Source organism: Candoia aspera, chromosome 5, assembly GCF_035149785.1.
Source record: "Candoia aspera isolate rCanAsp1 chromosome 5, rCanAsp1.hap2, whole genome shotgun sequence".
Lineage (NCBI taxonomy): Eukaryota > Metazoa > Chordata > Lepidosauria > Squamata > Boidae > Candoia > Candoia aspera.
Window position 1 is genome coordinate 113,474,863 of NC_086157.1, and position 21,278 is coordinate 113,496,140.

The following is a 21,278-nucleotide window of genomic DNA, read 5'->3' on the forward strand; positions in this document are numbered from 1 at the left end:
CAATTTCCTCTCTGATTTCTACAGCAATGCTTCTCTTTCCAACAACCTAAAAGGGGACCAGCTCCATTTATGCATTTCTGCACAATATCCAGGAACAGCTAGAACAGACAGCCCTGTTCACCAGCTGCTCGACTGCAACCCAGCTTCTCTTCCCAGGTCACAAGAACCTGCAAGGCTTCGCTATCAAATCAAGGTCTTGAGTCCAGACTTTAGGACTCGCCAATCCAAAACGGCCACTCTGGCACGCCAGGGACTCACCTTGGTGGTGTCATCATGTGACCGCTGGTACCGCTTCCATCGGCAGCCATAAATTCCCGTCAGGCATGACAAACACAACTGGGGCTCATAATACTGGAGTGGCTGGTGTTTAACCATGCTCTTCCAGCTTGCTGGCTGCAAATTATCAGATGTCCATCAGGGCTTGGGAGACTCCTGCAAAAAAAAAAAAGAAGATGAAGATAATGAAGTAGAAGAAGAAGAAGAGGGTCAATCCCTGGAACAACTGATTTAGGAGAAATATCTCAAAAATCTCATGATGATACCACCAATTTTCTTCTACGTCTTGCCATTAAGCAGGAGGGCAAGGATGAGGATCCAGGACTGAAATTTGCTCTGGGGCCTGAATTCTCCTGTTGCTCCCTTTATTTCCGCTTGGGGCCACAACTCCAACAGCCCCCAATTGTTAAGCTGTTGGATCACACCTGGGACAAAAGGTGGTAGCCACAGGCCTCCTGGCACCATCCATGATCAAGGGAAGCCTCACTGACCTCTCTACCACATGGACACAAAAATGCTATGTATCACAGCCCGTGGAGAGCCTTCCTCAATCCACTGCTCTCTAGCCATTTCCACTCCAGAATTCTGAAAGAACATGGCATGGCCTGCCAGTAATCCTGTCAATGGTGAACTCAATATTTTTGGAGAGCATCTCATTGGGAAAGGTTGATGTAGCTCCTACATCTCAGACATACCTCTCACTCAAACCAAAGGGAAGAGGACGTGGCTTATGTCCATGTTGCCCATCCTTCTCCAACCTGGCATCCTGGAGAATGGGCATCATCCCAACCAGAACGGCCAGTAATCATTATGTTTGGCTATTGGAACAGCAATTCTACAGCAAATCAGGTTGGGAAAATCTGACACACCAGGCAATATGGCAGCATTTTCATCAGGGACTGCCATAACATGGTTTGTTTATTTTTAGTTTAGAGCCATAGGTGGACTAGGCCGTTGTAGCTTGTTCAACCAACAAAGGGACCATGAATCAAGCCAGCCATACCGTTTGTTCTAACAAATACAGAACAGAACAAAGATATTTCCTGACTCCACAGAAATAAAATGAGGTCTATTGCTACCTATGTCTGAACGATGGAAAGACACTATCCATGCACCTGCTGTTTCTCCATCTTATGTTGAAAGCAAAGGAGTTTATATCCCACGTTTCTCCAAACTCAAATCACAGCAACTTAGAATACGGTGAGAACACACAACAAAACAAAAACAAGTCAAACTTAGTGTCATCAGAATAACATTGCAGCAATTAAATGATTGATAAACAGCAGCAGAAAGTATACGGTAAATGCAGAGGATGAAAACTTGTTGTTCTTCAGCTATAAGTTAACTGCTAAAGCACAGAAGACCCTGCCAGGGAAAATGACATCCACATAGAACTTAGGGAAGACAAGGTGAGTATGACACCTTGGCTGTGTTTTTGCATCTGGGACACATTAAGGTAGATTTGATATGGCCCCCATGTCAGACGGGGGATGCAAGTACAAGCAAGCCTATGAATTTTTTGCCCGTCTCTAAATCAGGCCACATTTAGATCTTTAACCATAAGCTGCATAATTTGCATGAAGGAGGATGCATCTCTGAAACAGAAGGGAGGATGAGTGAGACCCCAGCCCCATCGATACGAAGATCCCGTCAAGATCCAAATATTGCTAGTAAGAGAAGCTTCACAAAATAACTGCTTATACTAAAATCCCATTGTTGCACGCGAGGGTGCTGAGATTTTCCTAAATTCGTGGCAGAGGTGAGCGTTGTACCAGCAACTCCCCAACTCAGTTGCCCTCGGCTACTTGAACCCAACTCTCCTCAAGTGCTTAAGGGCCCCAGGCCATTTTGTTCAGGCATCTCCTCTAAACGGCAAAAACAGCGAAGGCTAAAGTCACATCCAAACAAGCCACATAAAGAAAGCAGGAGATCTTAATCAGTTCCTGCATTTCATTAAACCCACACTTGACCCCGTTAGCCACGGATCCCCACAGTTCTGTGGTGAGAACAGCAGCATGCCGAAATGGCTCTAGTCTTCTCTCAGCCCTCCTGGGAGTTATAGAAATTGCAATCCAACACATCTGGAAAGCTTCTGGTTTGAGAAGGCTGTGCTGTTCCAAAATCTGTTTGCAAACCAGACACAAGAACTCCTGAACGTCTCCGCACCCTAACTGGAGTCTGCTTGCTCCTATATCAAGTACCAGTTATCCGCAGATGAGAGAGGATGGGAACGGGGTGGTGGAGCAGTTTTTTGAAAGGTCCACGTCTGGTAGCGGTTTTAACTCCTCTCATAATTTGTGCTGCTCCGGGAAATGGGAGGAAGGGAGTTGTAACTGCAGAAACAGAGCTGATAAGACATTTTCCTTCCATGCACCCCACATCCATGGAAATTTTATGCTGCATTTCAAACCACTTCCTAAGATTTCCAACCTTCTCTTTGGGGAAACAGTCCACCTCCCTGCAGCTGGGGAGGCAGCTTATGAATGATTCAAGCCTTGGCTGGTGAGCATTACAGGCACAGAAATAAAACAGGAAGCAGGACAGGGAGAAATGAATTATTCACCTTTTGCAATGAGCACCAGGGGAGGGGAGGGGAGGGGGGGACAAATGGGAAGGCAAATCCAGAGCAAGCATCAGCTTTCACTTTTGAGCAATCAACCTCGTCTCCCAAGGGATCCCAGAATTACAATATTTTACCATGTGGTCATTTAAATACCCGCAGATTAGTCTGAGACACAAGCTTCCCCGTGTAGGGAATACTGAAGGAAGTATTAACGGTGGACAAAGACAATCCTGCCATTTCTCACTGATGAACCCCAAAATGACTTGTGGAATCAATACAGGTAGTCCTCGCTTAACGACCACAACTGAAACCAGAATTTTGGTTGCTAAGCAAAGCGGTCATTAAGTGAATCCAACCCAATTTTACGACCCCTTTTAAGCAAATCACTGTGGTCATTAAACAAACTACATGGTCGTTAAATGAATCATGCAGTTCCCCATTGATTTTGCTTGCCAGAAGCCGGCTGGGAAGGTCGAAAATGGTGATTATGTGACCATGGGATGCTGCAAAGCTCATAAATGCAAACCAGTTGCCAAGCACCCAAATCGTGATCATGTGTCCACGGGGACGCTGCAACGGTTGTAAGTGTGAGCACCAGTTGTAAGTCGGTTTTTTCAGCAACGTCATAAGTCTGAACCATCACTAAACAAGTGGTCATTAAGTGAGGACTACCTGTAGGGCTGTCTCTCCATTTCACTTTTTGCTTACTTCCACTTGGCTCACATTCATGTCAGTCCTGATGGTTTTATGCCGACCTCCCTTACTCATTTTCACTGTTTCTTGATCTTCATACTGCTTGAAGGTTAAATGTCTTTTTTTTTAATCTGTTCAATTGTGTCAGATTCTCAGAGACCACCTGGACAAGTCCCTGCAGTTTTCTTGGCAAGGTTTTCCAGAAGTAGTTTGCCACTGCCTCCTTCCTAGGGTTGAGAGAGAGCGACTGGCCCACGGTCACCCGGCTGGCTTTGTGCCTAAGGCGGGACTAGAACTCACCATCTCCCGGTTTCTAGCCTGGTGCCTTCACCACTGCACCAGACTGGTTCTAAATGTCTTAGTAGCTCCTTATAATTTTAGGAGGAAGGGGGTAAAAGTTATTTGAATGAAGCCTACTAGCAAAAGGATCTTTGCAGCCAACGAATATCAGACATGAATGCCACTGCGTGTCATGGAAATTCCAGACTAGGCAAGACTGAAATAAATGTAGTCTGCAGCCCGATACTTCCTTCCGAAGGAGGTGTCAGATGCCATCAGAAATCAAATCCACTTTCTTTTGCTAAGCTCCGTTTGCATTCCTCTCCAGCACACCCTTTCCTAACTGGTGTACCCCAGCTGCACTGGCACTACAACATCCAGAATTCCCAGCCGGCATGGCCCTCTGGGAATTATACTCCAGTGCATTTAGAGGACACCAGGTTGGGAGTGCCGATCCCACCAGATCCAGTTCATACAGAGTCTTCCTACTGAATGGTATCCTCTCCTCCCAAGGCTACCTTATGGTTATTATCGGTAACAACGCGAGGAGGCACTTTCCAAAATCCCCTTTCAGCCTCCCCCGCCTCTCCCCATTTGACGGCTTTTCTATTAGCAGTGCACACAACACATGCCTAACGATGTTTTTGCAGCCACTGCCCTAGAAGTCGTCCTCCTGCCAAGTTTTGCTGTCTGGATGTTTTCAATGCTGCTGCATCTGGTTTAAAGCCAAAACACTTCACATCTTTGACACAGTGCTGTTTAGGGCGTGGAAAGACTCAAGATATCCAGAGAGAAACCAAAATAATCTCCGTGGCGTTAACAGAATTCCCTGGAGAGGTCCTTTAGAAATTCATCTGGCTTCACCAAAGCCCAACTATCATGGAACCACAGAAGGTTCAGGTTAAGGGACCTTTGACATCATTTAGCCCATCTCCCTGCTCAGGGCAGGAATCTATGACTACCAACACCAGATGTGATTTCTATCTAGTTATCTTTCTGAAAGGCTGAAATACTATATATTAGAACCAAAGGATAACAGAAGTGAAAAAGACTTTAGAAATCATCTGCTCCAATGCCCCTGCCTGTACAGGGATCCACTACACCAATGTTTTTCAACCTTGGCAACTTGAAGATGTGTGGACATCAACTCCCAGAATTCCCCAGCCAGCATTCCCCAGCCAGTTGATGTCCACACATCTTCAAGTTGCCAAGGTTGAAAAACACTGCATTACATGGAATCAAGAATCACCTTTCACCCTCTTTCCACCCATCTACTGTTCATCTATTTGGCAGGCAGAAGATCCTGTTCACATGCCACCCTTATCCATCATTAACTGAACAGTGTTTCTGAATGGCTGCTGGCTAGGGAATTCTGGGAGCTGATGTCCACCCAGCTTAAAGTTGCTAAGGTTGAGGAACACTGCCATAGACTAACAGAGCCCTCCTCCTACAATGATTCAAACTTAGAAACTGATCCACATGCCTATCTATTCCCCACTCTGCCTATCCATCCTCTGTCTTATGTTTCCATCTCCTCCTTTTAAATTGCACTGCAGCATCACTGCAAATAGAACTCATTCCATTCTGGATGCCAGGTATTCTTTAAATATCATCTGTACGCTGGTCCAAAAAATCATATATCAGGTAGTCCTCACTTAATGACCACAACTGGGATCAGAATTTTGGTTGCTAAGCAAAGCAGTCATTAAGCAAATCCGACCCGGTTTCACCTTTTGTGGAGGTCATTAAGCAAATCACTGTGGGTGCTAAGTGAGCCACGCGGTCATTAAGCGAATCACGCAGTTCCCCACTGAATTTGTTTGCCAGAAGCTGGCCAGAAAGATTGAAAATGGCAATCACATGACCATGGGATGCTATGACGATCATAAATGCGAATTGGTTGCCAAGCGCCCAAATTGTGATCACATGACCGCAGAGATGCTGCAATAGTCACAAATGTGAATCAGATGCCAAGCACCCAAATTGTGATCACATAACTGCAGGGATGCTGCAACAGTCGTAAGTGTGAAAACTGGTCTTAAGTTGTTTTATTCAACACTGTAAGTCTGAACTGTCACTAAACAAATGGTTGTTAAGTGAGGACTACCTGTAAAGGGCGATAAGCAACAGAGGAGTACAGCTATTTTTTCACTTGCCCAAATATATACGTCAATTCACCCAAAATACCTGCCAACAGCACATTTGCATTACATAAATTTGCTGATGAATATTCAAGGCACAGAGCTGAATGCAATGCATTTTATTAAGATGGGTGTGTGTATAAGCAAATTATATATATTAGACATTCTCTCTCTCTCTCTCCAAATAAATGCAACTGATGACAAACTATGATGCTCGCCCTCTGCAAGCAGGAGAAGGTTTGAAGCTGCTATAAAAAAAATGGCTAAATTCAGAAATTTCAAGCCCTCTTAAAGAAAACAATCCCAGTAAATTAATCCTTGAGACAAGAGGCAGGCAATTTGTGCCCAATTAGCCAGATGTGTTTTGCATGGGTAACCATGACATTTTTTTAAAATACACACGCACACACTCACACACAAACCCATCTGAAAAGCCTATTAAAGACTTAGATAATTGCATGAAGAAACACATTTGCAGTTGTTATGAACTCGTTAGAAAAACACTTCCTATCTGACAGGCTGGAGAATAAAATCTGGATTCCCAAAAATAAATCTTGTTTGCAACCAGTTCCAACTATCACGTTGAGAATAAAATTCAACTTAATCCTTAGGAAGCTGAGGACCAGCTCAGAACATAAGAGAGCCAGTAACTTAAAAAATAATAAAATTTGAAAAAAAATAATAATTGAAAGGAGTAGTGAAATGGGACCAAACCTTTGCACTAAAACATTAGTTGTTCCAGACCGCATGCCTAAGGAGAGCCCCTAGGAACTACACTTCCCACAATGCCTGAAAGCACCTGGCCCAGTCTTGCCTGAAGGCATTATGGGAAAATTGACACAGTACCCAGGCATTCAAAGATTTATTAACCTCTTACACGGCCGCAATCATGAGGCTTTCAGCAGTATACAAAAATGTGCAGCACATCCACAGTAAAAAAAATAAAATAAAACATGCATAAATAATCAGAGTTCCATCAACATACTCTAAAAAACAGAGCCAGACACACACACAAAATCGCAGCACGGCATCACAATATGTAGGAAAAGGCCCATTTTTTCCCTTCTCATCTGGTGAGACCTCATCAGCTTCTCCAAAAACTGAAAAAAAGATAATACCCTGAACAAAGAACAGGAAGGACAGAAAAAGTATTGATCTATGGCAGCAGATCAGTGACCGCAATTCCAGGAACTACCATAATAATGGAGCAATTCTATGACCGCAGCTTCACATGAACTTGGGAACAAAAGTGCGACACAGAAATGTCACATGAGGTGCATTCCATCTGCTATATTTATCTGCGAACAGGTTTCCCTCCTGAGGTTCAGCTGAAAAGTTGAAAAAATGACCCAAAAGAAGCTACACGGACGTTTCCATGAAGTTACCAGCAGTTCAGCTTGACTCAAAAGAAACTTCTTTAAAACAAGCTGTAGAAGTTTGTTAGAAAAGGGTTTTTTTTTTTTAGTTTTCACAGCCAGTGCTTGCTGTTTTTTCCTATATTTTTCCCAACATGTGATGATTAAATTAAATCGACACAGGTATTCCTTGCTTAAAAACCACAATTGAGACCAGAATTTTGGTCGCTAAGCGAAGTGGTCACTAAGCGAATCTGACCTGATTTTATGACCTTTTCGGCAGTGGCCGTTAAGCGAATCACCATGGGCATTAAGCAAACCACGTGGTCATTAAGTGAATCACGCCCCCCACCATTGATTTTGCTTGCCAGAAGCTTGTCAGGAAGGTCAAAAATGGCAATCATGTGACCACAGGATGCTGCGACAGTCATAAATGTGAACTGGATGCCAAACGCCCAAATCATGACCACGTGACCTCAGGGACGCTGCAATGGTCGTAAGTAGGAAGACCAGTCGCAAGTCAATTTTTTCAGCACCACTGTAAGTCCAAATTGTCACTAAACGAATGGTTGTTAAACGAAGACTACCTGTATAGTGCCTGCAATTCAATTCCTCAGCCTCCTTAAAACAACGTGATTTTATTCAATTCCTCTGTGTTATCCTTCCTAAAGAAATGGCTGTTCTCATTTACAGTCAAGTTACTTACTTCCAACAATTTACGCAGGATTTAAACACAAATTACCTCCTTCAAGTTAACTAATGCTGGACTGACTAGGATCACGCAAACAATGGAACATATGTAGGCAAGCGTTTGCTTGCAAAACTACAATTTCTGGACTAATAAATTTCCCCGAAAGATCAACCTGGCCCCACTCCACAATTACTCAGGGCCAGGCCCTGGTTCTGCATACACACAACAGTTCAAGGTCCCATTCAGCCAATCTCTCTCCCCCAGTCCAACCCACCTCACAGGGTTGTTGTGGCTGGGACAAATTTGCAGGAGATTTCCACACGAACTGCCTCAATCTGAGAAAAGCCAGGGCGTAAAGGCAATAAACAAAAAGACTTGCCTGATTTCCCCACAGCACTAAACCAGGATCTTTCAAATCATGGTTTGTTGACAAAGCCAGGGCAAGCCAGTTCCCACATCAGATTCCTCAAAGAGCAAAGGAAGCACATTATGCTGAAATCGTGCACGTTGACCGGACCCTTCTCTTTCCAGTGTTAGCCTCCTGCCCAAAACACAGCATGGTGGGGCACAAATTCACACGCCTCTTGATCTCGGCTGCCTGATCTGGAGGCTTACGCAGGGAGCTGTCGGCCTGCTGTGCTAAAGCGAGTGGTCCATTTTCTAGGGCAGGCAAAGATCGTGTCCCCCACGCAGCCACCAGGAGCTGAAGATGCAGAAGCGAGCAATGCAACTGAAGACAGATGGAGGGCTAATTGCAAAAGGACTCAACAGGAGAGAAACAATCCAACCTGCTGAGCTTTCCTCTCATGACTGCATTCCCTTCTCTTCCCGTCTGAAGAGCAAATGCTAAGGAAGGCCGACTGTACAGGACCCCATGGCCAGGGCACGGACAGAGGGACGAGCTGACACAGTCAAGTAACTTGAAGGGAGCTGCAAAGTAGGACGCGCCTTCTGAGCAGAACCAGCAGAGAGAGAAGGTGGTGGACCTGTGCTAGTCCAAGTTCAACAACTACACAAACCATACGGGTAGTCCTCAACTTACGACCACAATTGGGACTGGAACTTCTGCTGCTAAGTGAGGCAGTTGTTAAGTGAGTCACGCCCAATTTCACGACCTTTTTTTGCTGCGGTTGTTAAGCAAATTACCACAGTGGTTAAGCAAATCCGGTTTTCCCCATTGACTTTGCTTGTTGGAAACCAGCTGGGAAGGTTGCAAATGGCAATCCGTGTCCCTGGAATGCTGCAACCGTCATAAGTGCGAGCTGGTTGCCAACGACCTGAATTTTGATCTGGTGACTGCAGGGATGTTGCTATGGTTGTTAAGTGCGAGGACTGGCCACAAGTCACATTTTTCAGCACCATCGTAACTTTGAACGTTTGCTAAACAAATTGTCGAGGACTACCTGTACACTCTGATAATGTCTCCTGCCCTCCTCCAAGCACATTTAACTCTGGATTTCTTCCATGTGGGAACAATATTATTAATTTAGTCATGATGCACTGGAACCCCAGGTGTCTATCCGTACAGCAAGCCAATTTACTTTTCTGCTAGAAGGACCACACATCAAAACACATTCCAATGCAAAAGAAAAAAAAATCTGTGAACACGCAACAGCAAAAACACAAAAAATGGCAGTATGGCTGCCTTAAGAGGTAGGCTTAAAAATCAGCAATTTAGAAATTACTAATTCAAGAAAGAGTTGGCAGGTCAACTCTGGAAGACAGCTTGACCTTGAAGATTTGATCTTTCAAAGGCCAGGCTGATGATCTGAAATCCCCCTTGATTGTTGATGGGCGATTGGAAATTTCTTGCATGTCTGTTTCCCCAAAGCTCTAGTATTTCTGAATTTCACTTTGTATTCTTACAGTGTTTTTAATTCTGTATGCCATCTTGAGTCTTTCTTATTGCCCCACCTTAGAAATCCAAAAATAATAAGCTTTACTAATAGCAGAGGAATGCAACATCCCTCCTAATGAGACAATTGGAAATTATTAGATATAGGGGGGAAGGAGAAATCATACCAGCTGTACCAATTAATTTAATTTAAATTCAAATTCAATCAACATTCACTTTGTTCTGGTTCCACCCACTTTGCCCTGGCCTCAACCCACTTAGGGCTCACTCAAAAACTAAATGCAGTTTTCAGAAAAGGTCTGACGTTCCTTAATCTACCACATAACCAGACAATTTTTATAGCCAACAGCAACAAAGATCTCCAAATCAGGATGCCGTGATCCAGGATGGTTCAGGCAAGCAGACTGGCTCCCTGCTCCTTCAACCCAATCCACCAGATCCTAGAATCCAAGAGCCAGAAGGGACCCTTAAGGCCATCAAGCGGAGTCCCCTGATTTGTGCAAGAAAGCAAATGAAAGCATCCCTAACACATGGCAGTCTATCTTAAATTCCTCCAATGAAAGGGAGCCCACTAACTCTCTTAAGCCCTTGGTTGTCTTGCTGAACTGTTCCCTCTGTTGGGAGGTTTTCCGGTAGTGGCTCAGAATCAGCCTTCCTGGAATGCAAATCCGCTCTTCCCGTGTCCTGCTCGCTGAATGATGGAGAACAGGCCACGACCATTTTGTGACATCTTTCCAGGTATCTGACAATGGACACCATCCGAGTGATAAATCATAACCCACCTGCTCTTGGGTGGACCACGCTTGAGGTGCGTCAGCGGCCACTATTCGGTGCCCTCCGCCTTCCAGAGGACCCCAAGAGTGCATCCAGGGATTCGATATAACTCAAGGAAGGACGAGGCTGAAATTTTCACTCTCATTTCTGCAGGGTTTACAGTTAGGAATGAAAGCCGAAGAATACTGGCAGAGAAACAAGTAGCCCCATCCGCTCCCTCCCCCTGTAAATCCTTATAAAACAGCTCAAAATCGCTTTGCCCATTTACAGCACTGAAATGGCCTAATTCTGGTGACACCATTCAGCCTTTTTTCCCTTTCTTTCTGCAGTGAAGTTTAAGGATAAAAATGGAGGAGGAGGAGACTGCATTGCCCAAAATTCTGCTGCTAAATTTTGGCAGTGGTGTGTTTCTGGGCTGATGCAAGGGGCCAAACCTTGCTTTAGTCGACATCCACAAATCTTCAGCAACTTCCTCAAACAAGAAACTAATCTGAAAACTGATCCTAAAGGACCGAGTACAGCGTAACCTTGCTGCTTTAGCCTAAACCAGGAAAGTCAATTTTTTTGTTTTTTGTTTGGCTGGCAGGCTTATCTGGAATTTGTGGGTGCAGCAGATAAACAGGAATTCTTGCCAATTCGCATTACTGTAAGACCATGATGCGATACAGCCAGGTCACCCATTAATGCAATCGCATTGCGTGAGTGTGCCGGGCCAGTTTGTCTGTGTCATTTGGGGGTGGGAGGTGGAAAAGTTACTCCTGCAGTCCAGTTTTGCATGACCACAAGCAGCCCACCCGCTCCAGAGCACTAATGCTCCGTCTTGGAGTGATCATATGTTTAAAGGAACGCCTCTCCTAAACTCCTGAGGATTATGAGAATAGATTCACATGGTTTTTTTTTCTTCCAAACAACATGATACTGGGGGCGGGGAGAAACAGTATAAGGAGACATAATGGCCATTTGGGCATCTCTCTCAACGGTGCGCGCATCATCAATTCTTTGTAATGAAGAACCTTTAAGGGCTCACAATTGACAATATGACTTCTATTTAATCAAAATGCTTTTAAGAAGCTGGGTGGGGGTGGTGGTTCTGTATTATTCCACTTAGCTAACTCCTCCGCGCTGCCCTCCTTTAATAATATTATTTCTTCCCCCAACAACTGTCTTCCTGTAAAACAACATTAAACCAGTGTTCCCCACTTGCAGCAAAGGCCAACGATTCCAAACGCCATCGGGGTCTGCAGGGGAGGGACGGGGGCCAAAATCAGCCAGAGGGCAGACGAAGCATCCTCCACCACCACCTTGCCAATTTTGATCCCCTCACATGGATGCCGCTGCCAAAACACTACATAAGCTCAGTGACCCACATCTCAGTGGCTGTCATTTATCGCTTTTTATTCATTTAAATGATTTATGGAGCTGTCCATCTCACAGCAGTGACTCCTTTCTGTCAACCACTGTTGTTGCCCTTTTGCATGTTAAGATTTCGGCATGCCTGAAGCGCCCAGGACTGAGTCTAACTGCCCATCTAGATGCTCCACGTTATCAAATGCAGACTGTAACCATTCGCTCAGCTGCAAAGAGAACATTGGCATGGTTTTTCAATCATGCAACTTTTAAAAAATGCATTTCAAGAGAAAAAAGGAGGAAAAATGACTGCTGCCCAATTTTTCCCCACCAACAGCACAAGGATAAATTTTTCATAGAATGTAGAAGTTAGAACTTGCTGGGAAGGAAGGAAGGAAGGAAGGAAGGAAGGAGGGAGGGAGGGAGGGAGGGAGGGAGGATCTTTCTGTATGGTTTTTTGACAAGTCTGCAATGTGCCAGAGGCTACTACACAAAAAAAGAGAAAGGCACACATACACAGTGGTGTTTTGTTTTGTTTTGTTTTCAGAAAAACCAAAAGAGCCTAATGGCACGGTAAAGATAACAGACTTCCTCGATGAGAGGCCTTCGGTTGGGGTTTTTCAGCAGGGAGGAGGAGAGCAAAGCTTTTGGTAAAAGAACAAAGGACATTTGAGGGTTATGAAAGCCCCCGATAGTCTTTCACCAAACCTAAGATGATAAGACCAGCAACATTTACTTCAAAGCAGCACTGGGCTTCCTAATGTAATGGAATTGCATCTCAAGCTGACGGTCAGATTACAGTTAAAGATCCACTTTCTCTTCCCAGAACAGCAGATCTGTCTTCTGCTTGAAAGGGGGGCTGCATCATAAGCTTCTGAGGATCACACGTGCCAAGGAACAGCGGAACTATGCCCACATGCGCTACAGCGTAAATGATGCCCCCAAGGGCACCAACTGGACCACAAAATCAAACACACACGTACACAGTTTCCTGAAACCTCATATAATTCTCAAATCTCGCCAAATGTGGGCATTCTTGCTCAAACAAGGTTTATGCTACTCTCACACAAAGCTCTGCGGGATCTCAGGCGGGAACACCAACACCTTCAGAGTTTTAAGAAGTTAAGAATAGTCCTACTCGATCAAGCCAAGGCCCATCTTGGTCCAGTATTTTGTTTTTCACAATGACAATCTGGATACCCTGGGATATCAGCAAGCAGGAGATGGAAATGTGCTGTTCTTCCACCATTAGTCCTGCAAGTGGTATCTGGAGCCCCACTGCCCCTCAACAGATCCCTCCGCCATGAATTCATCCAATCTTGCAACTGGTATTGGAAGGCATCTCCCCCAACCGGGAGGAACCACTCGGTGCCCGAGGCTGATAGCCCTTGACAGACAAGTTTGTCTTCCATGAACTCATCCCTTCTGAAACCCATTCAAGTCCATTGCCATCATGCCGTCTTAAGAACATAAGAATAGCTCTCCTGAATCAGACTAAGCCTTATCTTGGTCTAGCATCTTGCTTCTCCCAGTGGCCAACCAAATGCCTTTCAGGTGCTCACAAGGGGTGATGAAGACATCTGTCAATTTTTACCCAGTGGGCCCTCTTCTGCCACTGCCCCCTCGCAACTGGAATTTGAAGGCATCTGTCCCCAGCCTGGCGATTATGGAGTCTTCAAGACTAACAGCCTCAGTAGGCCTGTCCTCCATGGATTTATCCAAACTTCCCTGAAAGTTCTCCAAGTTAGCAGCCAATGCCACGTCTCATGTTGACGAATTGCACAGGCTAAGGATACGCTGTGTGGAAAACGGCAACTTTTTCTCTGTGGAATTGCCTCCCTTCCCTGAATGGCCCCTGGTCCTCCTTTTGCACAGCAGAAGGAAGAACTTCTGCATCTCCACTTTCTTATGATTTTACACACGAGAATGTGTCCCCCCCGCAACACTCTCTTTTTCTAAGCTAAAGAGTCCCCAAAACATTCTAGCTTTTTCTTGTAAGGAAGGTGTTTGAGCCCACCAATGATTTTGGTTGCTCTTTCTCCTGATATTTCAATGACTTTAAAAATCTGTTTCCACCTGATGACCAGAGGCTGCTTGGAGTAGTCCTAAGGACCACCGATAGGCTGGCAATCACGGTATTACAAAAAAAATCTAAAGTCTACAGCATCCCATCTCAACTTTCGCTTGCTCTTAAACAGCAAATTCCCAGGTCTTATTGTCGTGAAAGTGGGCTCAGAAGAGAATGGACTTTTTCTAATGAAATCAAAGATGGAAAAGCCACAGATGACATCCTTGGAAGCCCTCAGCACAGGGAGAAGACAGAACCAAGTCCAAAAACACAACCAAACTAAGCCAAGGGGGGGGGGGGTTAATTCCCTCTCCCTGTAACACAACATGAATATTCAACAGCTGCAGTTTGGAAACCGTGGCTTATGATTTAGCATATCTAGCTTATTGTGGTTTATTTGGTTCACCAAGGTTAATCAAAGCATGGCATCTAAGCGACTGAATGCCTTCGTCTGCACTTGATACTACTACATGCTATTGGTTTTCGTTAACCAGAGTTTGTAAAACAAGTCACAGTGGCTTGGTTTTCATCAAACGCTTCTGCCAGTGTTGTCAGGCGCTAGGAATCATTACACGCTTTAGACTTTTTTTTTTAATCTGTCCACTGGGCAAAAATTGACAGGTTAAAAAAAAAGTTTAAAGCACAGCCAAATCTCACAAGATGTCAAGGCAGAATATTGAAACACAGTATGAACTGGCCATACTTTTTAACAGTATAAATTAACTTTTCATTAACTTGGGGATCCGGAAGAGACAACCTGAGTATATTGCTTGCTTTGCATTGCTAGACCATAATACACAACAGCCTAAATTCATAAATTGAGGCAAGCTAAAGTGAAAACAATGGGATGTTCACTGTGATGTGAGGAACAGCAGAAAAAGCCACATTGTGAAGGTTCAGACACTCACGATGTTAGCACTATTTTATTTATGCATTTATTCCTGGATGTATCCCCTACATTTTTCTGTTCATTTTCCAATCAGGGCAGCTTGCAAGAGTTAAAAAAAAAAAAGCAAGTGTAAACAACCCCAAATTAATCTAATTAAGATCCTGGTAAAAATTAAACTTTAAAATTAATAAATGAGCAAGTAAAAAAATTAAGAGTTAACAATTAACTTTAAAACTTGTAGCTCAGGCCCATGTTTTCCGTGGTCCTGTGGACACCCCAGTTCCCCATCACCAAGCACTGGGGGGGGGGGGGCATGACAGGAGCATTTTGTGCAACAGATTCACCCCACAGCCTGCCAAGCAATTGTGCTGACTGTGGGCCCAGTTTCCTTAGAACACACACTGCACAATTTCCCCGTCACTGCACTTCCTTGTTCCTGCAACAGCAAATATTTTCCTGACCTTTTGTTCAAGCCCACGCTTAAAACAAGGTTAAAAATGTGCATGTTAATTAAAGGATTTTTCACTGCAGGGATCTGCCTGTGGATTGATTTCTGGCTTGACAGCATAGCTGGGGAGAAGCGGGGAGGAAATCAGACAGGAGGAAACCAAGTCGTTAGGGAAACATATGCTCAGGAAAGAACTTGCGGGAAGTTGTCACCTCTGATTTAACACGCTGCTTTGAACCTTGCTGGCCGAGGGAAGTGGGTGAGAAGGCCCCTGGCTTGGTTCTTCCAAAGGACAGTGTGAAAACTCAGCCCTGCCACGGGGTTGCAGTTCCACGGCCACAGAAATTAGGGTCAGAAACAAGTTGCAGTTCCCCAGATTTCATTTATATATAAAGGAAAACGTCCTGACACTCGCTCCTGAAGAACTATGGAACAGTGTCTCTATACAGGTAGTCCTCGCTTAACAACAGTAATCGGGACTGGAAATTCCATCACTACCTGACACATTCATAAAGTGTGTTGCCACGTGGCCACACTGCTTAGTGACGATGGTTCTGGCAGTCCCGGTTCCCGTTGCTAAGTGCACCATAATGCCTGCTGGAAAAAAAGGGAAATTTCACCTTGTTTCAGTGAGTCAGGTGGTAGAATCCCTGAGCCCAAAACAGCAAGTTTGGAAGGCAAAAAAAAACAATCGAAAAACCCTAAAATAGCTTGCTGGAGTTCTGCCAGAGTTAAGAAACAGCTGTTCCCCCCCGCCCCCGGAAGAGATTGTGGATTTCTCTGGCTTTCGTTCTCAGATAATTGAAAATTCAAAAAAGTGCTTGTTCTCCTGATTTTGCCTTATTTCCACAGCAGCTTGCCTGGCACGGAAAGGCAGATACCAGGCTGCATCTCTCCAGCTGTATTTTCTTCCATTCAGAGCAAGTGGGACTTTCAAAAGAGAAGGACAATTAAGTACACTAGTGTTTTTCAAACTTGGCAACAGATGGATCGACTACAACTCCCAGAATTCCCCAGCCAGCCTGGGTGGACGTCAACTCCCAGAATTCCCCAGCAGATCAGTGGCCGTTTTCAAACAGAAGCTTGTCTGTATTTGTGGGCGCTTTTAACAGGGGCAAACAATTTGGGGGTCTCTAACATTTTCTTCATTTTTGTAGAAACAGCCTGCTTGACAAACAGTAGCCATTCTAGATTTACTCTGACTGTTCCCAATCCACACAGGAATGGCTTCATGGGATGTGACCTACACATGTTTATAAGTTAATACATTTGTTAACCTTTAAGCCACCTTTGGAATTTCCAGAAGCTCTGAGCCACACCCACTAATCAAGGCAGGGGCTGAAATTAGCATTTACTTCTAAAGGAGGTTTCTTGAAGGAGTCCTGAAAAGGTTGGCCATTTCTACCAGACTCTGTTCGGATGGTGTGGTGTGATGAGTGGAGTTTAATTAACTTGTGAAGTCCTTATCTCAAGAGCTTGTGAAAACTAACTTGGATGACAGGACCAATCTATCGAGGGCTATCAGTCTGGTGGAGCAGTTTGTTGGCCAACTAGATGCCTAGTTGGAGTTGGGGGTAGATGCCTCCAAACACTGAGTGATGGAAGATGGGTATTTCTTCATCTCCTACTTTCAAGCATCCACAGTATCTGATTAGCCTGGGGAGAAATAAATTGCTGAACCAAGATGGACTTTGAACTGCAGCACTATTCTTATGGTCTTAAGATACACTGATGGCCATTAACTTGGGTGGCTTTCAAAGACCATGTAGGGCCAATCGGTTGAGGGCTAACAGGATTGAAGGCGCAAAGTCACCTCTGGGTTGGGGGGCAGCCTGCCTCCAAGCACCATTTGCATGGGAATAATATCTCCATCTCCAGCCTGTAAAGACCTCAAGGACATCCAGTTGGCCAACGAACTGCTGGATTAAGATGGGCCTTGGTCTGCTCCAGCAGAATATTTTTAATGCTTAGTCCAATGACGTGTATCTCTTTGGCACTCTAGCACCCAGAAGCTGTGTGAAATGCACCTCCAATGATTCTAATTCCCATCATTTCAGCAGATGCACCAGAAGAGAGCCAGCTTATGCTCACCAGCGCAGCCCAGATGGATGAAACAGGTCCATGTGCTTCTTCCAAAGTCAGCAGGCAGATGTCCTTGGGCCTCTGCTCAATTTTCAAAACCCAACTGAATGTACATTTTTGGTGTCACCTCCTCAGGAGGAACCTATCTCTGCAGAGACCTTTCCTCATCCTGGTCCATGCTGGTGGACAAAGTGGTCCAATACAACAATGCAGCTGAAAAAAAATATGTTGCTGCAGAAAACAATCCACACAGCCATTAGCTCAATCGCAGGCATCTGCCAGCTGGTGCCCTCCAGATGCGTTGGAATTCAGTGCCAAGCCTTTGCAGCCAATACAGATTCATTCAGAGGACGCTGGACTCCAACTTCCTGCTCCAGAGGAACACACAATCCAGACTGGGGAACCTCAACAAGCTAAGTTCAGTTATAACAGGCTAAAAGTCAGTCACAAATCACTGCTAAACAGGAAATGAATGCTCTGTTCTGCCTACTTCAATGCTACTCAACCTTGGCAACTTCAAGATGTGTGGCCTTCAACTCCCAGAATTCCCCAGCCAGCAAGACTGGCTGGGGAATTCTGGGAGTTGAAGGCCACACATCTTGAAGTTGCCAAGGTTGAGAAATACTGGTCTACTTGCTTGAAATTCTGTTCTCCTTCCTGAGATTCTCAACACAACCATTTACTTTCGAGCCCTAAGGCAGTGTAGCACTGGTAACCCATGTGAACCACCAAAACAAAACAAATCAGAATTTGCTCCACTTTATAGTCGCTAGCCATCTTTGGTGTTTGGGCTTCCCTGACTCCCATCAAGAGACCACATTCCTTCAACTCCTTTTCAATCCAATCTGTTCTTGGAACAGCAGGAACAAGGAGACAAAATGAGGAAGGACAGAGCAGGCACCCGTATGTTTGAATTTTTTCCACAAACAATTTCTTGAATAGAGGGTGGATTCAAAGGGTGTGCTGTCTTCCGCACCTGGCGCCTTCCAAATGCATTTGGTTACAATTCCCTGACTCCCCAGTTCAATGCAGCTTATGCGTACCAGCTTGCAGATTTGAATCAACACAGATGTTTGCCAGAAACCGGGATCCAAGACCAGTGCTCCATTTTTTCCAGTAGTGTTGCGTTCTCTTGAAAGAAACGATCTGCAAATGGGAGTGTTTTGGCCTGTGCATTAGCACCCACAAAACAGCTCTCCTCCCAGGACCACACCACAACGCATGGCTGTTATCAATCCCAGCGGTTATAAACTGAAGGATCTCCCTTTAAAAGTGTGCAGAGCATGGGCACCCAGTCTGTAGAAATAATTTAAAAATTGGCAGCAACTGAGACCTTAAATGTGAGCCTAGGTCCTGACACCCAACTATCCAAGCAACTGAATTGTGAGCCAGCAACGTAACACAGCTGCTAAAAAGGCCAATGCGATCTTGGGGTGGACACTAGGATGTGAAAGTTGGACCCTGAAGCAGCAGGATAGAAAAAGCATTGAAGCTTTTGAAATTTGGTGTTGGGGAAGACTCCTGAGAATACCATGGACAGCCAAGAAAACAAACCAATGGATCATCAAACGAATCAGACCAGAGTTCTCTCTCAAGGCACAAATCACCAGGCGCAAATTATCCTACTTTGGACACATTATGCGAAGACGCAGCTCCCTGGAGAAGGCTCTGATGCTGGAAAGGTGGAAGGAAAGCGAAGAAGAGGAGGACCAGCAGCAAGGTGGGTGGACTGAATCACAGAGGCAATGTAGCCACTGTTGGAAGACCTCAGGGACCAGGATGGGGACTATCATGAAGAAAATCTATGTGGTTGCCAAGAGTCAACGCTGCCTTGATAGCACATAACCATAATCCTTTCCAAATTGTTTTATTTTACTGAAGATTTCCACGTCAGCCCTTACTGGAAGTTAGCATTCTGCCCAACCATTACAAACGTTTAGCTGTTGGTATTAAAACTATAAAATACAAGAACTGCCAAAATGAGGGAAGCCATCAAAACAGCAGCAATAAATCGAATAGCACCAGGCTGGCAAAGGAGTGAGACAAGGCTGTATACTCTCCCCTTATTTATTCAACCTATATGCAGAATATATAGCGAGGGAGGCTGGATTGGAAGAAGATGTGCATGGGGTTAAAACTGGAGGAAAAAATATCAATAACCTGCGCTGTGCTGATGAAACTCTGCTGACAGCTGAAAATGCAAAGGATCTGTGCATTCTAGTAATAGAAGTTAAGGAGCAAAGTGGAAAAATGGGGCTAAATTTAAATACAAAAAGAAGACCAAATTCTTTACTAATGGAAGATAACGGTTCCACTCGACTTAGTCCTGGTCAGGCCCCATTCGGAATCCTGCATCCGGTTTTGGGTGCCAAAAAGGATCAGACAAAATGGAGCACATTCAGAGGGGAGCTACAAAGCTGGTGATGGTCTCCCATCTAAGCCCTATGAGGAAGAGTCATGGGTCTGTTTAGCCTACAGAAGAGAGGACTCAGGAGAGAGATAACAGTTTTCATTCATCTGAAGGGCTGTTGCATAAGTGGACTTACTCTCAAGGGTCCCAGGCAGCAGGACCAATGGATTAAGCCTACAAAGATGGAGGTTCAGGCTAAAAATCAGGAGGAACACCCTGGCTGTAGGAGCTGTCAATCAGAGAAACAGGTCATCACCGTTCTTCACCAAGCAGAGGTTGGATGGTCATCTTTGGAGAAGTTCTAATGGACGCTGCACTGGGCAGGGGTTGGACTAGGTGACCTCTAGGGTCCCTTTCAACACTAAGTCCTTGAACATATCCGCAACTCCGGTATCCCAAGATGCAGAATAAGACGGTGTTGTTTCCTGAGCTTCCAAGAGTCAGAGAATATATTTGGAGGAATAAAAAGGGCAAGCACGCTTCACCCTTATCCCAGATCAAGCATTTCACTTCCAGAACCCCCAAGAATAGTAGCTGGGCCCGTTGGTTTTCACAAGTGTCGCACAATTCCCCGTGGGAAGGGGATACATCCTGCGATCTGAATCACGCAAGGAAGCAAAAGGGAATCTTCAGAGAGCCCACGTCTTACTTCATTTCACCCCTGCAACAGGGCGGGGATCATGAGAAGCAATCTACCACCGACAGGCAGGCAGCAAAGCATCGGGCACCCTCTTTTTGCACACTTGCAGAGTTCTGAGCTATTCTCTACTTCCGCATTTCACGGGCGGTGCACAAACACTCCTCGGGCCATTATTGGGAACTGACAATCTTTCTGCAAAGATCAACTGCGCCTTACTTCTCATCAAGCATCTCAGCTGCCAGAGCATGCAAAGGAAGCCCGTTTATCGCAGCCACCGAACACTACGCATTTTTCTCTCAGCCAGAGCCTGGGAACTCACATCCTTCCATCAAAAGGTTGGAAAAATCCTGAACAGAAATGGATTGCTTCCTCTTTATCAACCTCTGAAAGAGGGTGGAGATATGAGATGGGCAGAAATTATGAATGGGTTGAGGCTGAGCAGGAAAACCACTGTTTCCATCCCCACCATATGGGTTACTTGGAAAAACAGATGGACAGCAGATTCAGGACAGAGAAAAATCAGAATTTCTACAGGTTAGCAACTTGTTTATTATACAAGTAGTCCTTGTTTAACGACCACAATTGGGACCAGAATTTCAGTTGCTAAGCAAAGTGGTCATTAAGAGAACCCAACCTGATTTTATGGTCTTTTTTGCAGAGGTCATTAAGTGAATCACTGTGGGCATTAAGCAAACCACGTGGTCGTTAAATGAATCATGCAGCTCCCCATTGATTTTGTTGCCAGAAGCCAGCCGAGAAGATAAAAA

The 21,278-nt window shown here is 44.9% G+C and overlaps 2 protein-coding genes across 2 annotated transcripts in view; one reads left to right on the forward strand and one right to left on the reverse strand.

The window, feature by feature from the left end:
• SERPINH1 (serpin family H member 1) overlaps positions 1–21,278 on the forward strand; it is a 415,650-nt gene that overhangs the window by 317,719 nt on the left and 76,653 nt on the right. The gene's annotated exons all lie outside the window — the stretch shown is intronic.
• Positions 1–21,278, reverse strand: part of GDPD5 (glycerophosphodiester phosphodiesterase domain containing 5) — a 136,390-nt gene that overhangs the window by 89,264 nt on the left and 25,848 nt on the right. Inside the window, exon 2 of the mRNA XM_063305986.1 lies at positions 259–432. Coding sequence (XP_063162056.1) covers positions 259–375 — 117 coding nt within the window. The 5' untranslated portion in view covers positions 376–432. The remainder of the gene's footprint in view (positions 1–258; positions 433–21,278) is intronic.